The sequence below is a fragment of the Embiotoca jacksoni genome, unplaced genomic scaffold, assembly GCF_022577435.1.
Source record: "Embiotoca jacksoni isolate LCO1_2020_lvr unplaced genomic scaffold, fEmbJac1.0.p SCAF_13, whole genome shotgun sequence".
Taxonomy (NCBI): domain Eukaryota; kingdom Metazoa; phylum Chordata; class Actinopteri; family Embiotocidae; genus Embiotoca; species Embiotoca jacksoni.
The window spans coordinates 2306836-2330567 of NW_027185263.1; the positions used below are offsets into that span (position 1 = coordinate 2306836).

Genomic DNA, 23732 nt, shown 5'->3' on the forward strand with positions numbered 1-23732 from the left:
TTTTAAAAACACATTAGTTATATTTAAAATACTAGTTTATTAACAGGTGTGCATATAATATATTTATATATCTAATAATGTTATTTCTGTGTTCTTAATCTGTGTTAACAGCTTGTTGATCTACACCAGTTCCAGGTATCGTCGTCCAGTGGAGATGAAAACACTTCGGTTCATGGAGTTTCTTCTTTTCATTCATTATTGCAAAAATAAAGGCTCGCCTCTTTAAAACCAAATCGATTTATGGATTTAGAATTTAATATAAGGTGCGAAAATGATTAATCACTCCAATTTTTTTTTTTTTTTTTTTTTTTTTTTAACTTTAATCAAAAAAAAAATGACGCTTTTAACAGGCCAGAAACATTTGTGGAAATGCACAAAAGGTTTCATGTGACACGGTTTGTGGTTTCCAGTCAGTAACATCGACTGATTTCTGCTGTTTTTCTTTCTGAGTTTTTGGAGCGAAAACAAAACAAGGGACCGGAGGACCCACAACGCACCGCGGCAAAGTCACAGAGGTTCCGGTGAAGCGAACCGGATGTGCTGCGGTTGTACCTTCAAATTAAAACAAGCTAAATGTGCCCGTAGGGACCAAAATATACACACACAACCTGCTGCAAACAGATTTAATGAGTACTGCAGATCTTGTGTGCACAAAGTTTGTCATTGAGAAAGATGCAGGATTTATACTTTATTTTTTTTAACGTTTCCTTGATATTTTAATTCGTACTTTTGTGTTTGTAAAGTGTATCGGAAGCTTGTTTCAAGGTGATCGTACACTGTAAATAAATTAAACTGAGTGCAAAGTTGACATGATTCAAGTGGAGTCTCGTTTCACTTAAGCTATCTTTATTTCACATTTATTTGTACACAATAAATACAGTTAAAACATCCACTGGTGTGTGAATACGACGCTCGGCAGCCTGACGCCGTGAAACGTGGGATTTTTAAATCACTTGAATTTCAGATTGACGTAGAATCAGGACAAGTAGCGAGTTAACAATAACTTCTCTAGTGGAAAAGAGACTTTTGTTTTGTTTTTGCTGTTTTCAATACAACAGGGTAAATGCAAACTTCAAAAATAAGTTTGATGTCATTCAGATCTCAAGGAGATCAACGAGAACACAGCAACGTGGCTGACAGATATCTCTTTTCCTCTGATCAAATTGAACTATGGTTTAATAGTTTGTTTTTTTAATCCTAAATCTAAAAAAAAAATTTAAAAAAAAAAGGAACAAAAGCTGTGCTATTATTTGTACAGATATCCATCTCCAAGCTCTCTGTAAACTATTGATATTTTAAAAACAAAAGGTCATATCTCAATCTCAGTCAAAGACACTACGATGGCTATTTAAGGCTAAATAACGCAATAAAAGAAAAGTATTCATACCAATACAGCTATATAGAACAAATATAGAACAACGGAGCATCCACAATACTGAAAAGGAATAAGAAGACATCAAAAAGTGCTTCAACTATGACAGTATAGATTTTAAATTGGACAGCTAGCAGCTCAGGATGGTTTCCTCCTTAAAAAATAAAAGGCGTGTTCAAACTGCACATGACCTCAGTGTAAACTGTCACCGACTGCAAACCTTCTCCTCTGCGAACCAACGCTCTCACCAGCAACTGGCGTCATTAGTGTCGTAATAACATCTCTAAAAATCTGTATTTTACAACAGGAGAAAACAACAACAACAACAACAACAACAAAAAAACAGAAACTTACACTAAAACTGTGTACGCGCTACGTTTGTTTTTCTCCCTCAAGCTGTTTCTTCGCTTTTTGGTGCAAAGAAAACTAAACACGGAAAAAAAGAAGAAGAAGAAGAAGAAGAAGAAGAAGAAGAAGAAGAAGAAGAAGAAGAAGAAGGGTTTTTATAAACGAATAATAGGATCCATTATTTTGATCATTCCTACTGACAAAACAACTAAAATTGCCACTTTTCCCTTGTTTGCGTGTCGGCGGAGAGGACCAGCCTCGCCCCCTGCTGGCGGTTTTGATCGAGCGTGGAGACAACCAGACTTTTGGTTTGTGTTGAGCTTCGAGCTCACGACGTGTGCAGCTCTGTTGCATAGAAGGGATCCAATGTTGAAAAAAACAAAACAACCTAAACTTCTCGACAGCTCGGAGGATACGGGGCGGAGTCATCAGTGTATTCTTTATGATGATGCTGATCAATAAACATGTATAGAGAACGAGCTCCAGACTATAATCAATAAAACAGTTCAGCATTTTGGAAATCTTGTTGTTTTTTTTGCTCAGAGTTTAGCTTACAAAGCTAGCGTGGCTCGGTCCAAAGTCATAACACCGACTGACACCTCTGAAGTTCACTAATTATGACGATAAATCAGCCCCACGAGGAAACTGATTAAACTTAATGCTGCAATTCCGTTGAAATAAATTTATTTGGCTTTGCTTGAAATTTTAGTTTGACCAGGTGTTTTATTTGCGTTCAGTGAGGCGGGCTAGCTGCTTCCCTGTTTTCAGGCTTTAGCCCTCGGTACATCCGACATCAATAAATTCCCAAAATACTGAACAATTCTGTCCCGTTGAAGTGATTAACATTAGTGGATAAAGTAATGTGACCTTTTATGTCAGGTTACATTATGTTGACATCATATTACACCGTAACAGGTCACATGATGTGCCTGTTGTCATCGATCACTCTGGGTAAAAGGGTCTTCTGTCAATATTCAATGTAGTTTTGAAAATGATTCACGTAGATGCAGAAGAAGCTGGACGACGTGGACTCGGCCTGTTTATCAACAAACTTTAAAGCAAAGTGAGAGATCAGAAAACTGAAATTAAACGAGAAAGGCACAATGTTCCTCCGCAGCACAGCGACCCTGTGAGGTCAGAGGTCAGCGTCGGGCCTCTCCTGCCTCCAGGTGTCTTCGGGGGGGTTAGGGTTGGGGTTGGGTTGGGGTGGGGGTGGGGTGGAGGGTGGGGTTACGTTTCCTCGGATTTTTCCTTTGGGAGTGCATTAAGTCCCAGCTGGTTTGAACCAGGGCGCCGCCTTCACACCAGCGTGATCTCCACCTCCTCCCGCCGCTTCACCTGCCCACGAGGATGCTGCTTCGGTGGCGGAGGAGCGGCACGGACCTGCAGACGTCCACCAATCAACGAATTAATTTAAAAGAACATAAATTACACAATCGGGCGCTCACTTCAACACTTTTTTATTTAAAAAAAAACTCACAGGTCGAATGGTGCCGGAGCCGCTCTCGGGGTATTTGGGAGGTTGAGGGGAACCTTGTGCCGGACCTGAAAGGGAGCAGCGGACGCAGATTACAATCACTCATCTGCCTTTTTCCTCACAGCCGTCACGACTTCAAAACCAGCAGATCTTACTGTGAAAGGGGCTTTTGTGCGGAGCCGGCGGCGGCCTGTGATGTCCGTTGTGATAGGATGGCGGCCGTCCGATGGGAGAGGCCGAGGCGCTGCAGGGACTGGACACCGGAGAGGACATGGTGGGCGTCTGCAGGGGGCTGCTGTGGAGGGGCCCCGGCTGGAAGGGACTGCGGGGGGAGCGGTCGCACTGGGCCGGAGTGGAGGGGGAAGCCTTGATCACGACAAAGACCGGATTATTACACGCAGATAATAAATGCAGCTTCGAGGAATCAGAGAGAACAATATTTGAACGTCCAGCGGCTCAGCAGGTTTTAGACACGATGATATGCGTTTGTAATAAAACCTGCATGAAGGAACGTGGATTTGTTTAATGTTCAACAAGGTCATTAAAACATTCATCTCAGGAATATCGCCAAAGTCTGACCTTATTTAAAACCTTCTTTCAATCAGCCAGATCACTGAGGTCCTCTGCTTTTCTTTTCAATACTCCTCGTGAGTCCCATAAGACTTACGGTTAGAGGACCTCAGTGTCCACCGAAGTGTTTTTCCCTGAGCCCTGCGTCATCTTTTAAAATAGTTTTTAATTTCTCAGCCTGTCGCTGCACCTGAGCGCTGCCGTCTCTTTGTCCCTCTCCGTTCTCGCCGGCACCCGTGAGATCCTCCACCAGAACCGCAGGGAAGACGCCGACGACGCCGTTGAACTCGCCCTCCCAGAACCCGTCGTCCTCGTGGGTCTCTCTGCTCAGGATCCGGATGATGGCGCCTTCGGGAAACGACAGCTCGTCCTCCGTTTGTCCCGCGTAGTCGTACAAGGCCTTCGCAAACGACACTGCGATACGGAGAGGAAACGATGAGGAACTAAAACAAAGCCGGACAGGAAACGGCGGTATTCGTGAGGTCGAGGTCTCTTTCTCACCGCTGGAGTCTCCGTTGATGGAGCCGGTGGGGAGTTCGGTTTCAGGCTCGGTGGAGTTACTGGAGGAGTGAGATCGGGCGTCCAGCGCTGCCAGAGACTGCAGCATACTCAGCAGGCTGTTGGAGGAAGGCAGCTGCAGGTATTTCTCCGGGACGTAGCCCACCTGTCCGCTGCGGTTTCTGGCCTGGAAATGCAGAAAATACAGGCAGCTGGTGACGAATGCTGGAAACCGCCAACAAACTGAAATACTGAAAGCTCGTATGTGTGGATATGCACCTTGACCCAATCCTCCATGTCTCCATCGTCGATGACCTCCAAGATTTCCTGCTCCTCGATGGTCAGTTCGTCTGGCTGAGATGCCTGCAAACAAGGAACCCGATCAGTCCGAGTTCTGTTTGCGTGAAAAGGTGACGAGTGGAACGAGAAGAAGGGAAGAAGTCACACGAGCTGCCTGCTGTTACCTTGTAGGAGTAAAGCACTTTGCAGGTGAGCGGGTAGTTCTTCAAGGTGCTGGAGGGGCTGGAGCTGCTGTCGTCCAACACCTCGCCGCTGTCCTCCATCTCCTCCTCGTCCTCTCGCTCCAGATCGGCTGTTCCCTGCAGAAACAAGACAAGATACTTTGTGAGAACTTATTATACATTAAAAAAGAACATCGTTGAATCAACAGCGGTTCGTGATCGCTCTTACAGAGAGTGAAGGATCGTGGGTACTGAGGTTGTTCCAGCGTTCGTTCTCCAGCTCCTCCATCACCTGGTTCATGGCGCTCTTCAGCCACGTTTCAACAGCTACTCCTGCCTCCCTCAGTAAGTCCAGGCGAGCCTCTGCTTTCACTTTGACCGTCTGCGTATACGAAATAAATAAACATCCGACAATGCAACTGTAATCTTCTGAACACGGTATTGTCTAATCGTTAAAATATAAGACGGCCCCAGCAAAAACCCAGAGAAAAGAAAGAAAGAAAGAAAGAAAGAAAGAAAGAAAGAAAGAAAGAAAGAAAGAAAGAAAGAAAGAAAGAAAAGTGACAGGCTTTAAAGAAAAAAATATATTTAAAAAAATCGGTCCAGAAAATCAACAAAAACTGAAGATGAGTTTACATTTTCCGTTTAATGCAAATTGTATGTGTCACAAGAACAGAACAATGATTAAACCCTGCAACGTGTCAGTTCAGCTGTCTCACCAGCAGGTGGAGCCCTGAGGCTGCTGACACAGGACGCTGATTGAGAAAACAGAGAAACCCACTTCTGACTCCTAAACTCAAAGTTACCTCTGCCCTCCGAAGACTCTGCCGGGCCACCTCCATCTTGGTCTCCAGCTCGCTGTTGTTCTGCTCCGATGACTCCTGCGTCCCGTACTCCTCCAGGGCCTGAAACCACATTGCAAATCAACTCCCATTTACAGTAAAGGATGTAAACAAAAGGGAACACGAGATAGACGGAAACTGCCCAACAATAAAGCCATAAATCGAGGACATTGGATTGAGCTTCAATGAACAAAGTGACTCGTTTCCTGGTGACTGGAAACAGGCCATTTGATCCCGATGTTCTGGAAACACGTCACCGATGGAGCTGGCAGTCACTTATCTCACAATAAATAAGGAAAAGAGGTTGATGTGAGGTGACGGTGAGGAAATCATATCATGCGTCGTGCTATTTCATCACTGTTGTGGCCGATTTTATGATCTCCGGGTTTATTATTATCAAACTGACCGACCCTGTTGCTTGAAATAAAGGCCAAACTCCAGTTTAGTGGAAGATATTCAGCCATCACATTAACTTACAGTTCACTACACTTCCCACAGAGGTTTTCAGGGGACAGATGTGAGGCAGGAGATGCACTTTATATCAAAATCTGTCCTCCATGTGTGAGTCAAAGCTCCTTTAGATTCAGTATGAATTTAAGTTTCAAAGGATATTATTATATCTATATTATTATATTATATAATATGGTTGTCTCCTTCCTGATGCCTGCAGGCAACAAAGTGTGTGTTCATGTGGTCCTCACCCTCTGTGTGTGGATGATGCTCTTGTATTCTCGGGCCACTCGGCTCGCCCATTTCCTCGCCTCCTTATCCAGACTGTGCTCCTCCGCCGTTCCACTTTCTTTCTGCAGCTGCATCACCTGCGAACGACAGAAGATGATGGAGATGAAGGAAACCATATTTAACAGAGATACTGCACTTCAAAATTCTAATATATGAGGGAGGATGATTCTCCTTTGGCAAACTTGCAATTTGTCTGGAAAAAAAAAATGAAAGAAGAGAACAGGGAAATGACACGCAGTAAATATTCGAACCGGTGACTGTCTGCTCAGAGTACTAACACCCATGTGGTTTGTGCCGCTAACCAATTGCCTATCACCCTGGAAAAGAGGATTAATCAAAGAAAAACAACAACGGAGCTCACACATGCATTGAGACAGAACCAGAAGCTCTGGGCCAAAATAATAAGCTGAAAGATGCTACAACGCTATTGATTTGTTTTCTGTTTGTGTACTTGCTGTGACTATTTAGTCTTTGAGGAGTAACTTTCATTTTTGTCAAGTTTTTCCCTTCCCTCGCCCACTTGGCACGCTCCCAGACTTCTGAATCGCTGCCCACATGTCCGATCTGGTGTTGTGCTCGCTGACAGCTGTTTCTCTGGGTGGAAAACAACGAAGCCGAGCTCAGCTTTGTGGGCGGCATTAAGAATGGGGACGCCGTCGTCCGCTGCCAGAGCCGGAAAAATCTGAAATCAGGATATTTCTTCCATGGTCGTAAAAAAAAAACAAAAAAACATTCAGCTACCTGATCGTAAGAAGTGCCGGGTGGATTTCCGTATTGACTGTAAATGATGACGGTGGAATTGACACGTCAATCGCTGCTGACCGGTTCAAGCAAAACATCCCGAGTGACGTGGGATAACGTCCGATGAAGCAGGATTTAATATTTGTCTTAATCAAGTTTAAAATAAACGCCTAAAAATTAGAGTTAGGCGTTTTCCACATGACATCAACAGTGTGTGTGTGTGTGTGTGTGTGTGTGTGTGTGTGTGTGTGTGTGTGTGGGGAAAAGGCCGGGTGGGGTCGGGTGGGGTGGGGTGGGGTGGTGGGGTCAGTGCACTCTGATGAGGCCCACTCACAATGCCTCCTTTTCACAGATGGGCCGTTCACAGGGCCCGGCCTACCTCCTGCCCCTCCCTCCCCGCTCAGCTCTATTCCTTACCGGATCCCCCTGTCTGGTGCAAGTGGTATGGGAGGGGTGGGGAGGGAGTGAGGGAGGGAGGTATGGGGTAGAGGGGGGGGGGGGGTGCAGGCTCCCCACCACTAATGTTTTCTTTAGGAACAGGCTGCTGCTTGTTTGACTTCCAATGAAAACAACGCCAGCGTTTGCAGCTTGAACAAATTGTCCAGTGTTGTCCGGCGGAGCGGAGGAGGAGAGGACCGGCAGCGTCGGGCGGCGTTACATCCACGCAGGAGCCGTCGCGGATGACTTTGGTCATCTCAAAGGCTGATAGTAACATATTTTTGGAACGAAGCTGACATTTATGTTTGTTTTACGGAGGGGAAAAAAAAAAAAAAATCCAATAAATGTCGAGAGCGGGCGGAAAAAGGATCCGAAATAGATTCTCAGAGAGACTGAGGGCTTCATGAACAGGTGTGTAAAGCTGCAGATTCAACTCGAATTAGCGTTTTATGTGTCAGGTGGGATTTGCAAACGTGTACAGGTTGTGGTCGGGAGAAGATTTTACACACAAATCTCCACGTTTATAACCCAAAGTGTTGCAGAGGCAGCTGGGAGAGCAGATTCTGACCACAGCACTGAAATACATCGAAGGACTCCAGTTTCACTGATGCGTCCTCAAATGTGAAACTGTGTCGGTGTGTACGAGCGCTTGGAGGGTTTAGCAACTCTGTAAAGTTATCACACCGCTGTTATTTCATCAGCTGTGTTGCGACAACCAGGTGAACGTCAGACTTGCGTTACTCATGTTAACAAGCTTTTGGATTAAAGCAGCACCTCGTCGTATGATGTCGTAACGAGTTGACTCTATATTCACCCACAAGAATATAATTTTGATGGAATGAACAACAGAAAATACAGCATTTTACAAAATGGTCACTAGTCAAGATTTCTGTCTCTGTACTGAAACAATGGTAAAACACTGCAGACTCACACGTGTTTTTCTGTTTGTGTGCAAAAACGTACGATAAAAACGTGGACGGTGACCGCGAAATACTTTTGAACGAACACCGCCGGAGTAAAATGATGATGACGGATGACGAAGGCCTCCAGGTTGAGCAGCATCACTTAAACTGGATTTTATTCCACGCTGAAGGATTTGTATTAAGTGCTGAGGCCGCGCTGCTGTGTCGCACCGTTCACATTCAGCAATAAAGAAATAGAAAAATAAAAAGTCGTGGTTTTTTTTTGTTTTTACCGTGTCCGAGTCGCTGGGCTGGTAGGAGAAGTCGGCAGCTTTCTGAAACGTGGAGTTCTTCTCCACAAAGAGCTGCTGGTGAAACTCCTGCAGAACCTGCAGACGCGTTTGAAAAGGAAAAAAAAAGACGAAATACACTTTGAACAGTCGAGAAACGTCTTCTTACATTATTATAGTTCAGCAAAGCTTTTTTTTTATACAATAACCATCAGCTGTTTGTTTCATCACAGTCAGTATGCATCTATGTGACAACAACAAAAATATGAAAGGATTTTTCCTGCTACTTGTTGCTCAGACATTTTTCAGTTTTCAATTATATTTTTTGGACTGAAACCCTTTGAAAGACAGAAGCTTCCAGTTTCACCCCTGGAAGAAGTGCAAAATCAACCGAAAAGGTAAAAACGACAATCTACGTCGCAACAACACAAAATATTTCATAAACCATTATCATCTGTTGATTCAGTGTTTTGTCTATGAAATGCCAGAAAATAGCAAAACAAAATGTGCATTATTATATAGTATCACTAAATAAATTCAACAGACCGGAAATCGCGTCCAGAAACTCGACGGATAACGTGGACGAGATTTTACTGCCAGCTGTTTGTCAGCTACTGCAGTCACAGCTGGACAGAGAAGGCGCCGCATTCATAACACACTCAGCCAAATTCACCACCAACAAACTATAACTTGTTAGGTTTCTCTCGTTAGACCAGAAGATCCAGCGGGGGGAAGAACGGCGAAGATATATTTTAAACTCTATTTCGTCCTCAGATCACCAAACAAACAATAAAACATTCATGAGAACTTTATCGTGTCAAATCAAAACGTCACCTCGCACACACCAGATCTGTTTCTGTGTCGACACAGGAAGCACACGGGCTGAAACGTGAGCTCCGCTGAACAACCGCCGCCCCCACCGCCGCTTCCCTTGCTAATGATTTGTTCATATTCTGGCCGAAGCAGAAACAAAATGCCTCCTCGGGACCGGAGAGGCGAGACGACCTGAACGAGCGAACGACTGAAGGAGAATGAAACCGAGGAGCGCCGAGGTAACTCGAACCGCCTCAATTAATTAGCAGCCGGCGAGGCGGCGGAGCGCAGCTCGTCCCGACGTCCACAAAGAAGGACGCCGAAGGTTCGGACACGTCCGACGCCGATCCGCTCCCATTTTAACATTCAACAACCGGTCAACCGCCACGCAACGACTCGAGAGGAATTTCCACAACTTAAAGCTGCGGAAAAATCGTGGACAAAACTGCTGTTTGTCCTGCAGGTTTTAAAAACTCACCCCGTTGGAGCTGTTCAGGAGCTGGTTGAAGGTGTTGCTGGCGGCCCGGTAAGTTTCCAGCTCAGTCTGACACAGAGAGACCAGGTAGTCTTTTACCTGCTCGTAGATCCTGCCGTCTAACACCTGCGGACACCAGACGGAGAAGTGTTATTTTAGATTAACGTCCGTCTCCCATCCGTCCACCCGTGTCCTCACCTTGATGCAGTCTATGAGGTCCGTGTTGTAGTAGCGCTGCTGGTGAGCGTTGGCGGCCGCCAGCATGAGAAGGTAGTCGTTCCTGCCGTGGGTGGCTTTAGAGTTGCACTCGCTCCTCTTGGCTTTCAGCTGGAAGGAAAAAAAAAAAAAAAAAAAAGTTCACAGCTGATGGAAACAAGAGGTCACTAAAGTTTAGAGAATATGTTTGTGTTGTGAAGATGTCGTACCTTCACGCTGGCCCTCTGGAGACTGGATCTGGACTGGAAGAGACTTAACTTGGACCTGAGCAGAAGAAATAAACACAATCTAATGTCCGACGTGATTTTAGTACTAAAAGATTCAGCATTACGGTATTTATTAGTAATATTTCTTGAAGTTATTGTATTGTTTATGAGCAGCTTGTGTTTTTTTTTCTGCCTGAAAAACGCAGTGTTTGCAGTATCAGAGCGAGTTCCAGTCCAGCTATGAATCCCTTCCAAGCATCGCAGCCTCAGCTCGGTAATCAAATTTCATGATGAGCAGAAAAATGTCTGCAATGTGGCGAGTCGGAGACAAAATGTGGAGTTGAGCAACTGCTTTCATTTATTTATTTATTTTCTCTACTCTAAATCTTTTTTCTTGTTGTGACTTCACGTGAACGTTTGACCTTCCCCGTGCAGAATAATGAATGTTCAGAGTTTGACTGGACATCCATCTACCTGCAGAGTAAAGGCTGAATGTAATAACAAAAAGAAAAGAAACGCTTTATAACCAAGATGTGGTGTTTCACAGGCAAGCAGCTACAACACTTCCCACTTTGTCTGTGGCTGTGAATGTCTGAATAACACAATCGCCATCTAACAAAGACAGAGGAGTGATGTTGGATCCTACTTGGCTTCCAGCTCCGCCTTCTCTCGGACGGCCTGCGCCATCGTCTCGGCCTCCTGGTACTTCTTCCTGCTCTTCGTCAGCTCCTTCACCGACTCCTGCAGCTCGGCTTGGACCACCGTCAGCTGCTCGATGCACTGAGCAGGTCGGAGGCACCAAGAGGAAAAAAACAAAAAAACAAGAGGGAGCTTTTACATGTATGCAAATCATCATTCCTGCAATGCACCACCTGAAAAAAAACAAGCAACATGCCTCCAACCTGTATCTCAGAGAGAGTGAGTCATGACGTCATGGCACATGTTACACACAGGAGCTATAAAGGCATCTCCCAAAAGGTGAGGGCAAACAAGAGCAGCATTGTGGGCAGCAGAAAAGCCACAGAGCAGAGCTGGTTACACTTCAGCACCGAGGCCTTACGATCAGGAAACAGACTCCCAGTTACTGATAGCAGCACTTCATGATTACAGGAGATGCTGCCGTGACTTCTGCCCTCAGATTTCAGACTGTTTATTACACCGTTTATCAGAAACAGAGTTGTTGCGTTAATAAAGTTTCCACTGGGTAGTGAACATGTGAATATGGCTGCTGCTCACAATGATCATTATTACATCCGTCAGTGGAGAGTAACAACACGATGCAGCTGCACTCCGGGTCTGAGACAAGAAACACGTACGATACACAAAGTTTTGAGCTGTTTTTCCCTCATTTTCACAGAAAGAAATACACATGAACAGCTAACTGATGCCGTGTATCCATAAAGCTTTACTAAAGCAACGTTCAAAAGATAACAGTAGTGGAGAAGAAATACTTCTGTGTATTTGTTTACTCTGTTTTTAACACGGTCTATTTCTCTCTAACTTTTTCCTTTTCACTGTTTTTAGTTTCAGGACTTTGGTGGTTGCAGCCAAACGGGAGCGAAAGCATCTTCTCAACTATGAAAAGTGAACTCATTTTGATCTGTATTGCACATTCACACACAACATGAGTTGACCGAAGCGCTGCACGGCGTCAGACACAAGTAAAACAAATCAGAGAAGTAAAGACGATCGCTCATTTTAAAGGTCAGTGTAGCCGAGCTGTCGTCATTAAACTGTATCTCTGTAATAAAACCAACCGGCACGGCCTCCTGATAACAGCTTCTCATGAACAGGCAGTATGTGATGACACCACAGTTCTGACGACAGACACAGACACGTGTGGAAATGAGAAACACATCCTGAGTTTCACCTTCTGTGTGAAAATGGTAAAAAGCCACTTTGTTCTTGTTGGTGTGGATGAAGCAGGAAGACAGATGATCTCTGTTTCACTTCAGATTACATTATAGCAGCTGACGGGCGGCGTTACTTCCACAAAGCGCCTTCTGATGTCGTGAAACGAACATGTATTTATACATGTTTAGACGGTTCTCTCAGTTGGATTTTAATCTTGTCTGACATGTTTCTACGATCCATGTGCACCTGGTTTTCCCCAGGATGCATTGCGGTGCGACATGTAAACAGCCTATTTGGTGTCTGCGGCTTCAAATACCGCAAATCAGACCCTGAGAAAACCCATCGAGAGGTCTGGGAAATTTCCGCACATCTCGTCTCGACGACAGATTTACACGTACTTCCCGTCCGTCCCTTGAAGACGCTCTGGATTACATCAGCGGGAATGTGCACACAAGTTGTGAGGACAGAGGAGGCCGAAACCTGAGCAGAGTTCAAGCGGTCGACCTGCATTACCTTCCTCAGCTGCTGCTCCTTCTGCAGCCGGGCCGTCTTGGCCGGATCGGCCACCTGCACTTTGTAGTTGTCGCAGGCGCTGATTCTGGACTGGGTGGCCTGGACTGTGCCCTCCAAGTAGGCCCTCCATACACAATACATGTTCCTAAACCCAACAGCAAACACACGGTTAACGGCGAGGCGTCTTCTCGCTAATGAAGTGATTAGCACAAACAAAGTACGATCACAATCTCCACCCGGGCCTCTTTGTGAACTCGGTTCTGTGTGTTAACATTCGTGCCGTGTTTATAGTCACGGGGTGACCCGCTGCATCAAAACAAACGCTCCTAATTTCTCCCCGAGCTGCATCAACAATTGGAAGTATGTTTTTAGTACATGTGAGGAAGAAGAGAAGAGACCTCGAACGCTCACGTAAAGCCGACACGCAGAGCTACAGCATCTCATTAAGGATTAATGTGAGTGTTAAAGAAGGTCGCTTTTATGTCTTTTTTTTATTATTAAGTTTAAAAGACAGTTTTGAGAGCAGATTTCTGGCACTGCAATCAAAAATCAAGTTTGTAAGTACAAATATATGAACTGAGGAGAAAATTATGTGGATTGCAAACAAATCAGCTTTTCCAGTTTAGTTGGTTTTGGTCTCAAACTTGAGAAACCAGCGTCTTTATTGTGTCACAGAAAGCACCGACTGATAATCAAACCTCTGCGGTTGAGGATTGACGACAATACAGACTGCACTAAATACTGTAAAAAAAAAAAAAAAAAAGGGTTGCTGGAGAAGATTGAGATTCAAATTCTGACTGAAAAATCGTATTTTGACCAGAAATGAGCAGCACATTTTTGGATTTGTGACTTATAAACAAAAATTAAAAGCCCAAACGAGCCTCTCTTTGACTTCACCTGTGATCTGCTTCCTCCTCTGTCGCGGTCTCCGGCCAGTCCCTCTTCAGATACTGATTTGCCAACTTCTGGAGCCCCTGGAAGAGACAAAAGAGGGTGGGAGTGGTTAGAGGGGGGTGGGGGGGGATGACCTTTCACCTTTGACACCAGTGCACATTTCACGTGTCTCATCTTCACATGGAGCACGCTCAGAAGACGGCGACCCTCCCTGACCTCGTCCTATAAACCACCGGGCAGCCAGAGCGTGAACGGAGACGCAGACAATAACTTCTCCTCAAACACTTCTGATAAAAAAAAACACACAAAAAAAAAAAAACACCGCAGCAGCAACTCCGATTTAAAAATCCACACTCATTAAAAAGTACTTTCTGGTTACTTTGAGAGATTTTCAATGTGATTCATTCAGCGCAGCGTGGACTCGTTCACCTGTCAGCCGCAGCCCGGTTTGGAGGATGTTGGCTCGCTCAGCCTCCTTTTCTGCTGACGTAGGCTCATTTTTTAGAAGAAAAATGTAATTTATTTAGACCGCGTTCAGCCCTTGGAGATATATCAGGTTCCTGCACGTCGGCCAGCAGTGAGGTTAACCTTTGAAGAACCAAAATAGCGGGACGGGGTGAACAGCGGGAGGAAAATGTGTACGTTTGGGATGTCAGGGAGACGAACTGCCGCTGCAGCGAGAACAAAGTGATGGATAGAAAACCTGAATGTCTTTTAGCACCGAGCAAATTCTAACAGACTCATTAAGTCACATTCAAAGCAAGTTGTTTTGGTTTTAAGCCAAAAACTAAAATGATCAACGCGAGACAGAAAGGCTTCGTCACAGTGGAGCGAGTGTGTAGTTTAAGAGATGGTGTCAACATGTGAATTGTAGGTTATTTGGAGTTTATCATAGGAAGTGGAGCTCAAACATAAACACCGCTGCTGCACTTATTTTGTTCATTTTTTTTTTTTTTTTTTAAAGGACTCTAAGTATTAAATGCCGCAGTGCTTTTAAAGTCCTTTCTAGACACGACAGCACATTTAGAGGAACAGACAATTTATGTGATATTTGTGCAAAACGGTGAAGCGGTGAGTTGAAAAGTAAAAGATATAACAAGTACAAAGTTTGTTTCCGGCTCGGTCGATCTGTTAGAGACGAACTTTCAAACGTGTTTTGCAGTTAAAGCTTTAGTCACCGAGAGAATTACATCTGGAAATCTTCCTTGTAATGACTGGAAACTGATTTATCATGAAACAAATCTCTTCAACAACATAAAACGGGCTCTTTTACTGTGTTGGATAGATTATTGAAATGATTTTATTCTGTACAAAACACAGAAGGTGAGATATATGTAGGAGAGTCATTTTAATCTGAAATGAATCCGAAGACTTCTCGGTGTTGAACACGGTGTTCCTTCGGATTCTGATTGAGAGAAAATCACAGGACTTCAACTGGGAAACAAACAAAACTGATCACAGGTCAGAGGTTTGCGTGTTTATTCTAGTGGACATAGAAATAACTGATTTATTTGATTTGTCGCTCCAGATACGAGCTGCTGTTCAACTTCATGTTGCCATTCTTTAAACAAAATAAAATTAATAAAAAGAGACACCACTTTTAATGTGATTTTGTGGCTCGTGCTTCGGACCCTGACGGCGACCATCGAGGAAACGAGCCCGTCTATCCTTCCTCTGTGCCCTGTGAAGAGACATGGCCCTGTTATGCGGCCCTGTGGCCGCCTCGGCCGGCCTTCTGAACCCGTTGGTCTCGGTGATCCCGGTGCCAACGCTTCAAAGCCGCTACAGACCCGGCCATTGTGGGCTTCAGATAGAGAGAGAGAGAGAGAGACTCGCCAACAGAGCTCGCCTAGCGGACACGCCTGAATAGTGCGATGGGAACAAGGGGAAGGGGAGGAGGAGGAGGAGGAGGGATGGAGAGGAAGAGCCGCACAGAGGAGGACATTTTATCACACCGTGTGATTGGAATAGCAATCGGCTAACGGCTAAAGCAGCTCGCAGGTGTAAGAGACCCAGAAAAAGGCGTAAAGAGAGGACTTTTTTTTCTTTTTTTTTTAAACAGGAGAAGAGGGGGGTGTTACCAAAGAGGACGAACTGTTCCAGAGACACTCTGACCCACTTTGATTCAAGCATTGGCAGCGGGTGTCTAATTGATCGCATAACGAACAGGCAGCTCAACACAGACACACAGACTACCTTTCAAACTAACAAGGCACCAAGGGAAGACATTCACTTCCATTCAGAGCTACTAAATATTATCATCAGCAATTATTCTAAAGATTATCACTATTGATTATCATCGTTTTGTCAATGAAATGTCAGAAGTTTATTTTCTTTTGTCGGACCAGTGAGCGAGAACAGAATCTGTCAATTAATTACAACTAATTATTTACTTCACTCTGTAAGGAGCTCTAAGAGTTGATGAGATGAGTTTCCACCAGATATCCTTTGCTGCAGAAGTCTCGGCGCATTTATTAAACACGTGAAGTCCGAACCTGACTCTGAAAACAATGCGGCATGCATGTCCAATAAAACACACATGCTCCGGGGTTAGAAAAGTGAGCCTGCGGGCTGCAGATCTCGACCCGCCACTGGATCCTCACGCTTCCTTTTTTTCCACATCCTCTCTGCATTTGTGTGTTCAGACAGTCCGAAAAACGAGATATAAATATCATTAAATAACATGTAAATACAATAATCTCTTGCACGCTTTGTTAATATGCTGACACTGCAGAATCTTTGATATCTTAAAAGGGTGTATTTGTTTTTTTTTCTTTCGGTTTATAGATAATTCAGCTCTGAAACACATGCTCACAATTTTAAATGGAGCATGTAGCCAATCAGAATTTAGTCCAGAAAAAGGCTGGTTCAACCGATGGAAATGATTACAGGCACATTATTCTGCAGGATCCCTGAAATGAAAGTTTTTCCAATACTCTGGGAAGTTCTCTCCCGTGCAGAGTTTAGCGTAGAGCTTCTACTTCTCCGTCCTTGTTCTGAGACGAAGTGAATCTTTTATGCGAGGTGACGACGTAACACGGACCCGGAGAAGCCAGATAAATTATGTACAAACAGAGACATCCATCGGCAGCAGGAAGGCTCAGTGAGGAGCGAGATTAGCATTTAAACCTGGTTTATTTCATTAAGTCAGGCTTATTTTAAGATAATTCTTTTCCTGTAAAAAAAAGGTTGGTCCTAATTCATCACAAAATGCTTTCTCATGCTTGTTATTAAACTGCTTATGAAACTGAAGCTCTTACTTCAGTTCCTCAACAGTTCCTCTTTATTTCCGTACTGTGAACAGGTTCATGCATAAAGGTGCAATTAAACCACATTTCCACTGATGATAAAATCTAATCTACTCAACTCTACTGGCTTTTGGTATCAGGTACTCCTTTTTCCACTTCATATAGTTCACCCAACCTCAAATCTGCACAAAACTGCTTTGAAGTCATCTTCAAAATCAACAACAACAACAAAATCAACAGAACGTCCCACAGACAGAAATTGAGAACTCTTCTTAGGACTTCAGTCATACAAGCACGACGCTTTGGAGGCAAAGTTTTGCTTTGAAACGTGCGTCCACGTCGTTGTTTTCAGGTGGGCGGGGCTTCAGAGGAACACATATCGGAGTTTGACACGACACCAGTTTCACTCACGATACTCAGCAGGTGCAAAACGTCAGAAAGTGGGAAGAAACACTGATCTGCTGCTGCTTTTATCCAGTCTTTTATTTCTTGAATTGCACTTTTAGCATTGCATTGGTCTTTTAACTGTCGCCCCTGATGTTTTTTTAATGTTTTAAATCATGTGTGTTAAATTTCTTTCTTTCTTTCAGAAAATGGAAAGCTATAAAAAAAACAACAACAACAACGAGCTAATCCAATTCCGTCAGTGGGAAATGGGCCTTAATGTGTTGATTTGTTTCTACTGAACTGTGAAAACCACAAGACAATGAAGCTAAATTTCACATGTGCCAGAAATCCAACCAATCGCTGTTCGCTCAGGTGAACTGTCAGGTGTTTTGACATCCTTCAAACTGCTGGTCAACCCATCTGTCAGAAACTCAGGGCTCAAATTAGCCTTCTGCGGAGTATTCGAGTAAATTATGAATGTTTTAAAAAAAAAAAAAAGATTCCATTTAAGCCTTTAACGAAGGTTCTGTAACGTTCAGATGAGAAGTTATTAAGTGTGAAATAGAGGATTGAAAAAAAAAAAGGAGCTCCTTTGCTCATCTTGAGCAGATTTTCTGGATGTTCGGTTACAACTTTCCCCGAGTTCGGTTGAAACCGAGTCGGATCCCTTCAGCTCCCGGCTGGGTTCGTGAAACGGATTAATCCCGGTTCAGTTTGTTTGGCTCTATTTCGACGGGCTTCTCACAACAAAACCTCCCTCGGCACCAGATGCACACGAGCAAACAGACATGTAAGGTTGCTCGTTGGATAACTACAGACGTGCCCCCCCCCCCCCCCCCAACCTCCCCTCCCCGCCCCTTCACAGCGCCGGTGGACATTCCTCACAGGGCTGCAAAACCCGAACAGAGCCCAGGAGGAGAGAGGGGATTTTCAGACGGTCTCGCTGACGTCTCCAGGAAGCTGCGGGCAGAAAAAAAAAAAAAACACAACACAACACGGCGAGGAGGAAACGTTCCTCCCCTCTGTTGTGGTGTTTTTCTCTGCGGCCGTTTTACCATCCGTGAGTTATCTGGCCACATGGGAACGAAAAAAAAAGCGTTCTCAGGGCGACATCCTCGTCCCCCGCTGTCACGTGGCGTCTCGTCGGAGGGGGTTGCATTGTAAAAAAAGAATGAACGTATTTTTAGCAGCGCAAATGACAAGGCGGCGCGGCGGCGACGTTAACGAGCATCGGCGGCGGCAGTGTCAAAAAGACGACAGAGATTTACTTACCTGGGCGTAGTCCCTCTCCACGGCGGCCCTTTTCTGGCTGAAAGTCCTGCGGAGGAGGAAAAAAAAAAAAAAAAAGAGCGAATGAAGATGATAATAAATGTGTTATGGAGCAATCTCCAAAACATCTACCGTTCTTAGGGCTGTGAGATATAAACACGCCTGAAATTTTGAACTAATAGTTTACGTGCAATGATTTGTGGCAGACAAAAGGTTCATTCTTTGTTGTTGACGTTAGCGTCGACGTGCGGGATCAGTCTGATTCCACGATAAAGAAGACACTGAGGAGATCGACGAGAGCCAAACATCAAATATGTGGGGAAGACATCGAATTCATCTGGCTTCATCTGGCTCTTTGTGAAACAATCGTCATGATTTCACAGGTTTTTATAGTTTGTTCAGTCCAAAAAAAACACACTCCACATTTTCTTCTATGACTCTTTGGTTTACAGCTCCTCCTCAAACTGATTATTATTGTGTTGTTATTTTCTCTACTAGCCTCCTTCTTCCTGTGATGCTTAACGTGGACATTTTTAATGACACATTCTAGACAGTGTCCAATTTACTGAGACTACTTTTTTTTCCTTTTTTTTATTGCCTTTTCCATGATGGTTTTGTCTGAGATGCTCACTGAAAGCTTGCAGACAGACATTTGTTTGTTTTCTTCCTGTAAATGTCTTTAACAGATGAACAAAGCTCGTCCGGTTTTATAAACACACAAACAAATCATAAAAGCTGCTGAGAAATGTGAGATATGACGGCAGGTATAGCGGCTATCCTGGTGTTTCACAGTTTCAGGGTGGATATATAATGATAGGAAGGTAAATAACAACAAGTTTATCCAAAAGTTTTCAGCAAAGAAGAAACGTCAGCAGCCTGGGAAAAACTCGACTGCAGCAAAAAAAAACAAATCATCATTAAATCATTAAACGTGTCGAGACTCGACCGCCACGCTCCACCCCGACTCTGAACAATCTGCTGTACTTCTCTGGGAGCTTCCCTCTCTTCCACCTCTCTCCATTTCCAAGGCCGCCTCTCTTCCAGCGACCCGCGCACTCACTTCCTGTCATTTTCCAAACACAGCTTTTGCTGACAAACAAATGCAGTTTCCAGTTTGCTGAATCATTTCTTGTCCGCGATCAGGGGAGCGAGTTCCTCGTACCCGTCGAGTTTCACATTGTTCCTGGCGGAGGAAAGTTACCGAGCCTCCCACGGCGAACAATTCGGGGCAGTCAGAACATCTGGCAGATCTCTGTGACCTTAACTTCCAGCTGTTTGGAGGTCCGGCGCTCCGCCACCAACCATAGACAGGAAGTGGGGAGCCAGTAAGCTGTCAAGTCAACCCAACACTCAGGCTGAAAACACAACCTTTGGCTTTTCAACCTTCAAAATGCCGACACAACCGCGCACGGTGCTGAAGCTGGAGTCAAGACTGTCACGTAAACAGCTTTTCATTTGGAAGAACAATTCACCGAATCCACTGATGTGACCTCGAGACAGATCATATAGAAGCTGTCATCTGCGTTAGAAACCTTTTTCTGCACGTTACAGTAACCTGACTTTCCCTGACCAACAGGAATTAGTGGCGTCATGAACTTTCAAAGAGTCTGACAGGACAAATTAAAGTATTGATGTTTTGTTTGGAGGAAGTGGCGTCGTGACTGATTTCACTTGTTCAAGAGAAGAAGCGTCTCATACGAGGCCTCGGACAGACTTCCTTCAGAGAGCCGTCTGGGTAAATACCGGGTACCTCTTCGATCCGCCTCGCCGGCAGCTCGCCCTCTTGTTTGCTCACCTCAGATCTTCCAGCAGGTCAATTTCTGTCTGGTGTTTGATCTGTAATCGGTTCATCTGCTCGGCGTGGGTGTGTTTCAGCTCCTGGGTGACCCGGACCTGAAGGGGGAACAAAACGCGCCTTATTAGAAACAATCTCGCAACTCACGAGCTGACGCAGAGAGACTAAGAGATATTTCCCACTGGTGCACCTGCACAGGAAAATGTTGACTCAGCTGAGCTAATTGGTATGAGTGAACAGGAGCTCCATCATTATGGAGCTGGAGCTGTGGACAGGTGGGAGTCGGTCTCTCTGGGTGTCTCTGAAATGTCCAGATCTCATTACAGAGTGTTTTTAAAAAAGAATTGAAAATACACCAAAATGCTGAATCACATACATACAAAGATTCGATGCTTTGCTTTGTCATGTGATATTATAAATTGATCAAATCAAAGAATTGAGAGAGTTGAGGTCAGAGAAGTTGCTAACAATTTCAGCGTTTTCTGACATTTTCTGAATCAGTTGAGAAAATAATCAGCAGATGAAATGACACCGTCCTTAATAAGTCTTGCATGAAGTAAGAAATGCTTTATTAAGGTGAGAAATTAGTAATTTAGTCAATTAATAGATTTGTTTTTTAACCGAAAAATAATCTGCTACTTTTGTGATAATTAAATTGTTATTTAAAAATGTGGCTTTTGTTTTATGTGACAGTGAAGCGAATATTTTTAGATTTGGTGCTTTTATTCAGATAAAACGTGCAACGTGATGATATAATTTAGGGGTTTTTAAATTTGTGATGGTCATTTTCCATCATTTTCCAATGTTTAACAGATTAAAGAAACCAACAACAATCAGAAGATTAATCAATAATGAAGATATTTGTTTGATTTAACTCTGAAGTTTATATTTTAGCTGACTGGGAGATCATACTTTCTACAGACTAGAAGGACGGGAGGAATAAACAGCAACACCTCATTAGTGTCTGCTGGTTCAAACCAAATCCAGCAGGTCTCTCTGGACCTGCAGTCAACAACCAAAGACCTGAAATTAAACCATTAGCAGTGTAAAATATAGCACAGGTGCTAAATTAAAATAAAATACCTCCTTTTGGCGCTTTTCTTCTGTTTAATTAAATACGCAAACAACTTTACTCGTCTGCTCGTGTTAGAAGTTCAATCAGTACATTTATCTGGGATATTTAGTTTGTGGCCATTTGAGGTTTAAACAAGGCTCACCTTCGTTATCTGCCTTTCGAAATTTAGGTGACAGTGAGAAACTAATCAGTAGCTCTCACCAGTTAAAGGTCTCTTTGGGTTTCTAATCAGCTGTGGGATAAATAATGAAGTGAGGTGAGCAGCTGCAGTTACCGATAACTGAGGAACATTATCAACAAGGAAGTCCGATTTTATTTCTTCTATGACTCAGTTAAACATTCCCAGATACAGTAAAAGCAATAGATGAAAAAGACCTCAAAGAAACCCACATAGATAAACAACACGCAAAAAGGAGTTGGACACAAAAACCGTGCAGCAAAAATGTAAACACTGAAATGTGTGTGCCATAAGTGATGCCAATACATGCTCATTGAATCCAACGTCATTATGGCGGAAATTTATGTTTTTCACATTATATGTTGTGATCCTGTTTGAACTGTAGGTCAGAGAAGTGTGGCGTTTACTATTACTGTTGTTTTTATGAATACTTTTTCCCATGGGATCAGAAAAAAAAAAAAAGTACGTATTACTTCACCCCCCATGGAGTTAAATGTAAAAAAAAAAACAATTAAAAAAAAAAAAAACTTTAACTGTCTTCATAGCTTTTGACATTAAACAAAACCCCATAATATATATTCGTACAGTTAACAGCAAAACGTGTTGGGATAGAAATGGTCTGTGCTGTCGAGCCATGTTATTGAAATATGATCCCACATGAAAAGATTTTCGCAGAGGGACCAAACTTTGCTGAGATTTGTGTTTTTACTTATCTTTCACTAACAAAACACTTCAAACTAAAGCAAACATTTACATCTGTTGGGGTTTTAAGCCATAAACACTCTTTTTAACGAGTGTTTTTTTTTCTTTTTCCCACCTACTGACTTTGTTGTGAGAGAGAGAGAGAAAAAAAAAAAAGTTCACCAAACTACTTACTAAAACTTGTAAATTTACATTCTCGGGGTTAACAAATATAATAATATCATAGTGTGTGGCTTAACTCGACATTTTCCTAACAAAGTTTGATCCTCTCTCCAAATCGGCATCCACAAAAAAACGCAAACTGCATTTCATTTGTATTAAAAGTCCAAAACTTGTTTTGTCTGCTATTGCACAATAACCGCGGACCAGTAAAGTTATATTTACTTGAACTTTAAGAGCCGCTTAATGGATCAATTGCGCGCCGATGTAACACAACACCTCGGTAAAGTTGTTTTTTTTTTCTTCCTTACAACAATATAAGTTGTTTATAAAATGTACGAAGTTTGTCCCCTCCGATATTTATTTATGCTGTCACTTTGGGACGTCTTCAGCGGGACCGTTTCTCCGTTGGAGAGGAAACGGCGCACGTTAACGGGACTTTTCTCCATTAAAAAAAAAAAAAAAAAAAAAAAAAGAAAGAAATTGCGGCACATGGGACTTTTTTATTTTTTTTTTTTCTACAAGTTTTCTTTCCTTTGCTTCTATTTAAAGAAACAGCAGAGTCAAATTCCGCTCGTAAAGACAACAAGCGAGGACACGTTTGCGGCATAAAAAAAAAAAAAAAAAAAAAAAGAAGAAGAAAAAAGAAAAAGGGAGGCTCGTCGTTTAAAACCAGGCGACCAGAAACAAAGCAGTAAATTTCCAACCATTAAATATGCACCACTTCGTCGAAGTAACGTTAGCTTAGCTACAACGGCACACAAAAACAAAAACAACAAAAAAAAAACAACAACTCACCTTTCTCGGTGGGGGTTGCATCCTTGTTTCTTGACATAAACTCTGCACGAAAGACGAAAAGTTTTTCTCTGAAAAAGTTTGTGCAAATGTTTCGAAGAAAAAAAAAAAAAAAAAAAAAAAAAACGGTTAACAGAAGAGGGATGTTTCAGCCCCCGGGTCAAGCGGCCATGGCGGAGTCCGGTATGTAGTAAGTTGAGTCCCGTTGAAAACGCTGTGGCCCCGGGGAACACAAAACACGCGCGTCAACCGCGGCGCCGCGAAACGACCCGCTTCCGGCCAAACTTTCAAAATAAAAGCAGCCCCTCGCGGCAGGCGAAGTGGAACGCTACTTCCGCCAGCAATCTTCAAAGTAAAAAAAAAAAAGCGTGTGTATTTGAATTGCAAACATTTTTGAGAATAAACCATAATTTTTTTTTTTTTTTAAAAGCAACATATTAAATGCCTTTAAACTAGTCTTGTATTCCCTTTGG

The 23732-nt window shown here is 43.4% G+C and overlaps 1 protein-coding gene across 1 annotated transcript; it reads right to left on the reverse strand.

Moving 5' to 3' along the window:
- Window positions 1–829: 829 nt before the first annotated feature.
- LOC138196132 (F-BAR and double SH3 domains protein 2-like) lies at window positions 830–23453 on the reverse strand. Its single transcript, XM_069145897.1, has 20 exons — window positions 23263–23453; window positions 20351–20448; window positions 18559–18604; window positions 13655–13731; window positions 12758–12902; window positions 11037–11170; window positions 10394–10448; window positions 10167–10295; window positions 9972–10094; window positions 8684–8779; window positions 6270–6386; window positions 5533–5631; window positions 4956–5108; window positions 4730–4864; window positions 4545–4628; window positions 4269–4452; window positions 3958–4181; window positions 3353–3563; window positions 3201–3265; window positions 830–3103 (listed from the first exon to the last, which is right to left on the reverse strand). The coding sequence occupies exons 1-20, from the start codon at window positions 23281–23283 to the stop codon at window positions 3020–3022; spliced, it is 2280 nt and encodes a 759-aa protein (XP_069001998.1). The 5' UTR covers window positions 23284–23453; the 3' UTR covers window positions 830–3019.
- Between the last annotated feature and the right edge of the window lie 279 nt (window positions 23454–23732).

Excerpts from the sequence above, each read along its gene's own strand:
- LOC138196132 (XM_069145897.1), bottom strand. The coding sequence starts at position 23,283 with ATGCAACCCCCACCGAGAAAG. Across the intron at positions 13,732-18,558 it reads TGGAGAGGGACTACGCCCAG|GGGCTCCAGAAGTTGGCAAA; the intron begins GTAAGTAAATCT and ends TGTCTCTTCCAG. Across the intron at positions 11,171-12,757 it reads AGGAGCAGCAGCTGAGGAAG|TGCATCGAGCAGCTGACGGT; the intron begins GTAATGCAGGTC and ends CGACCTGCTCAG.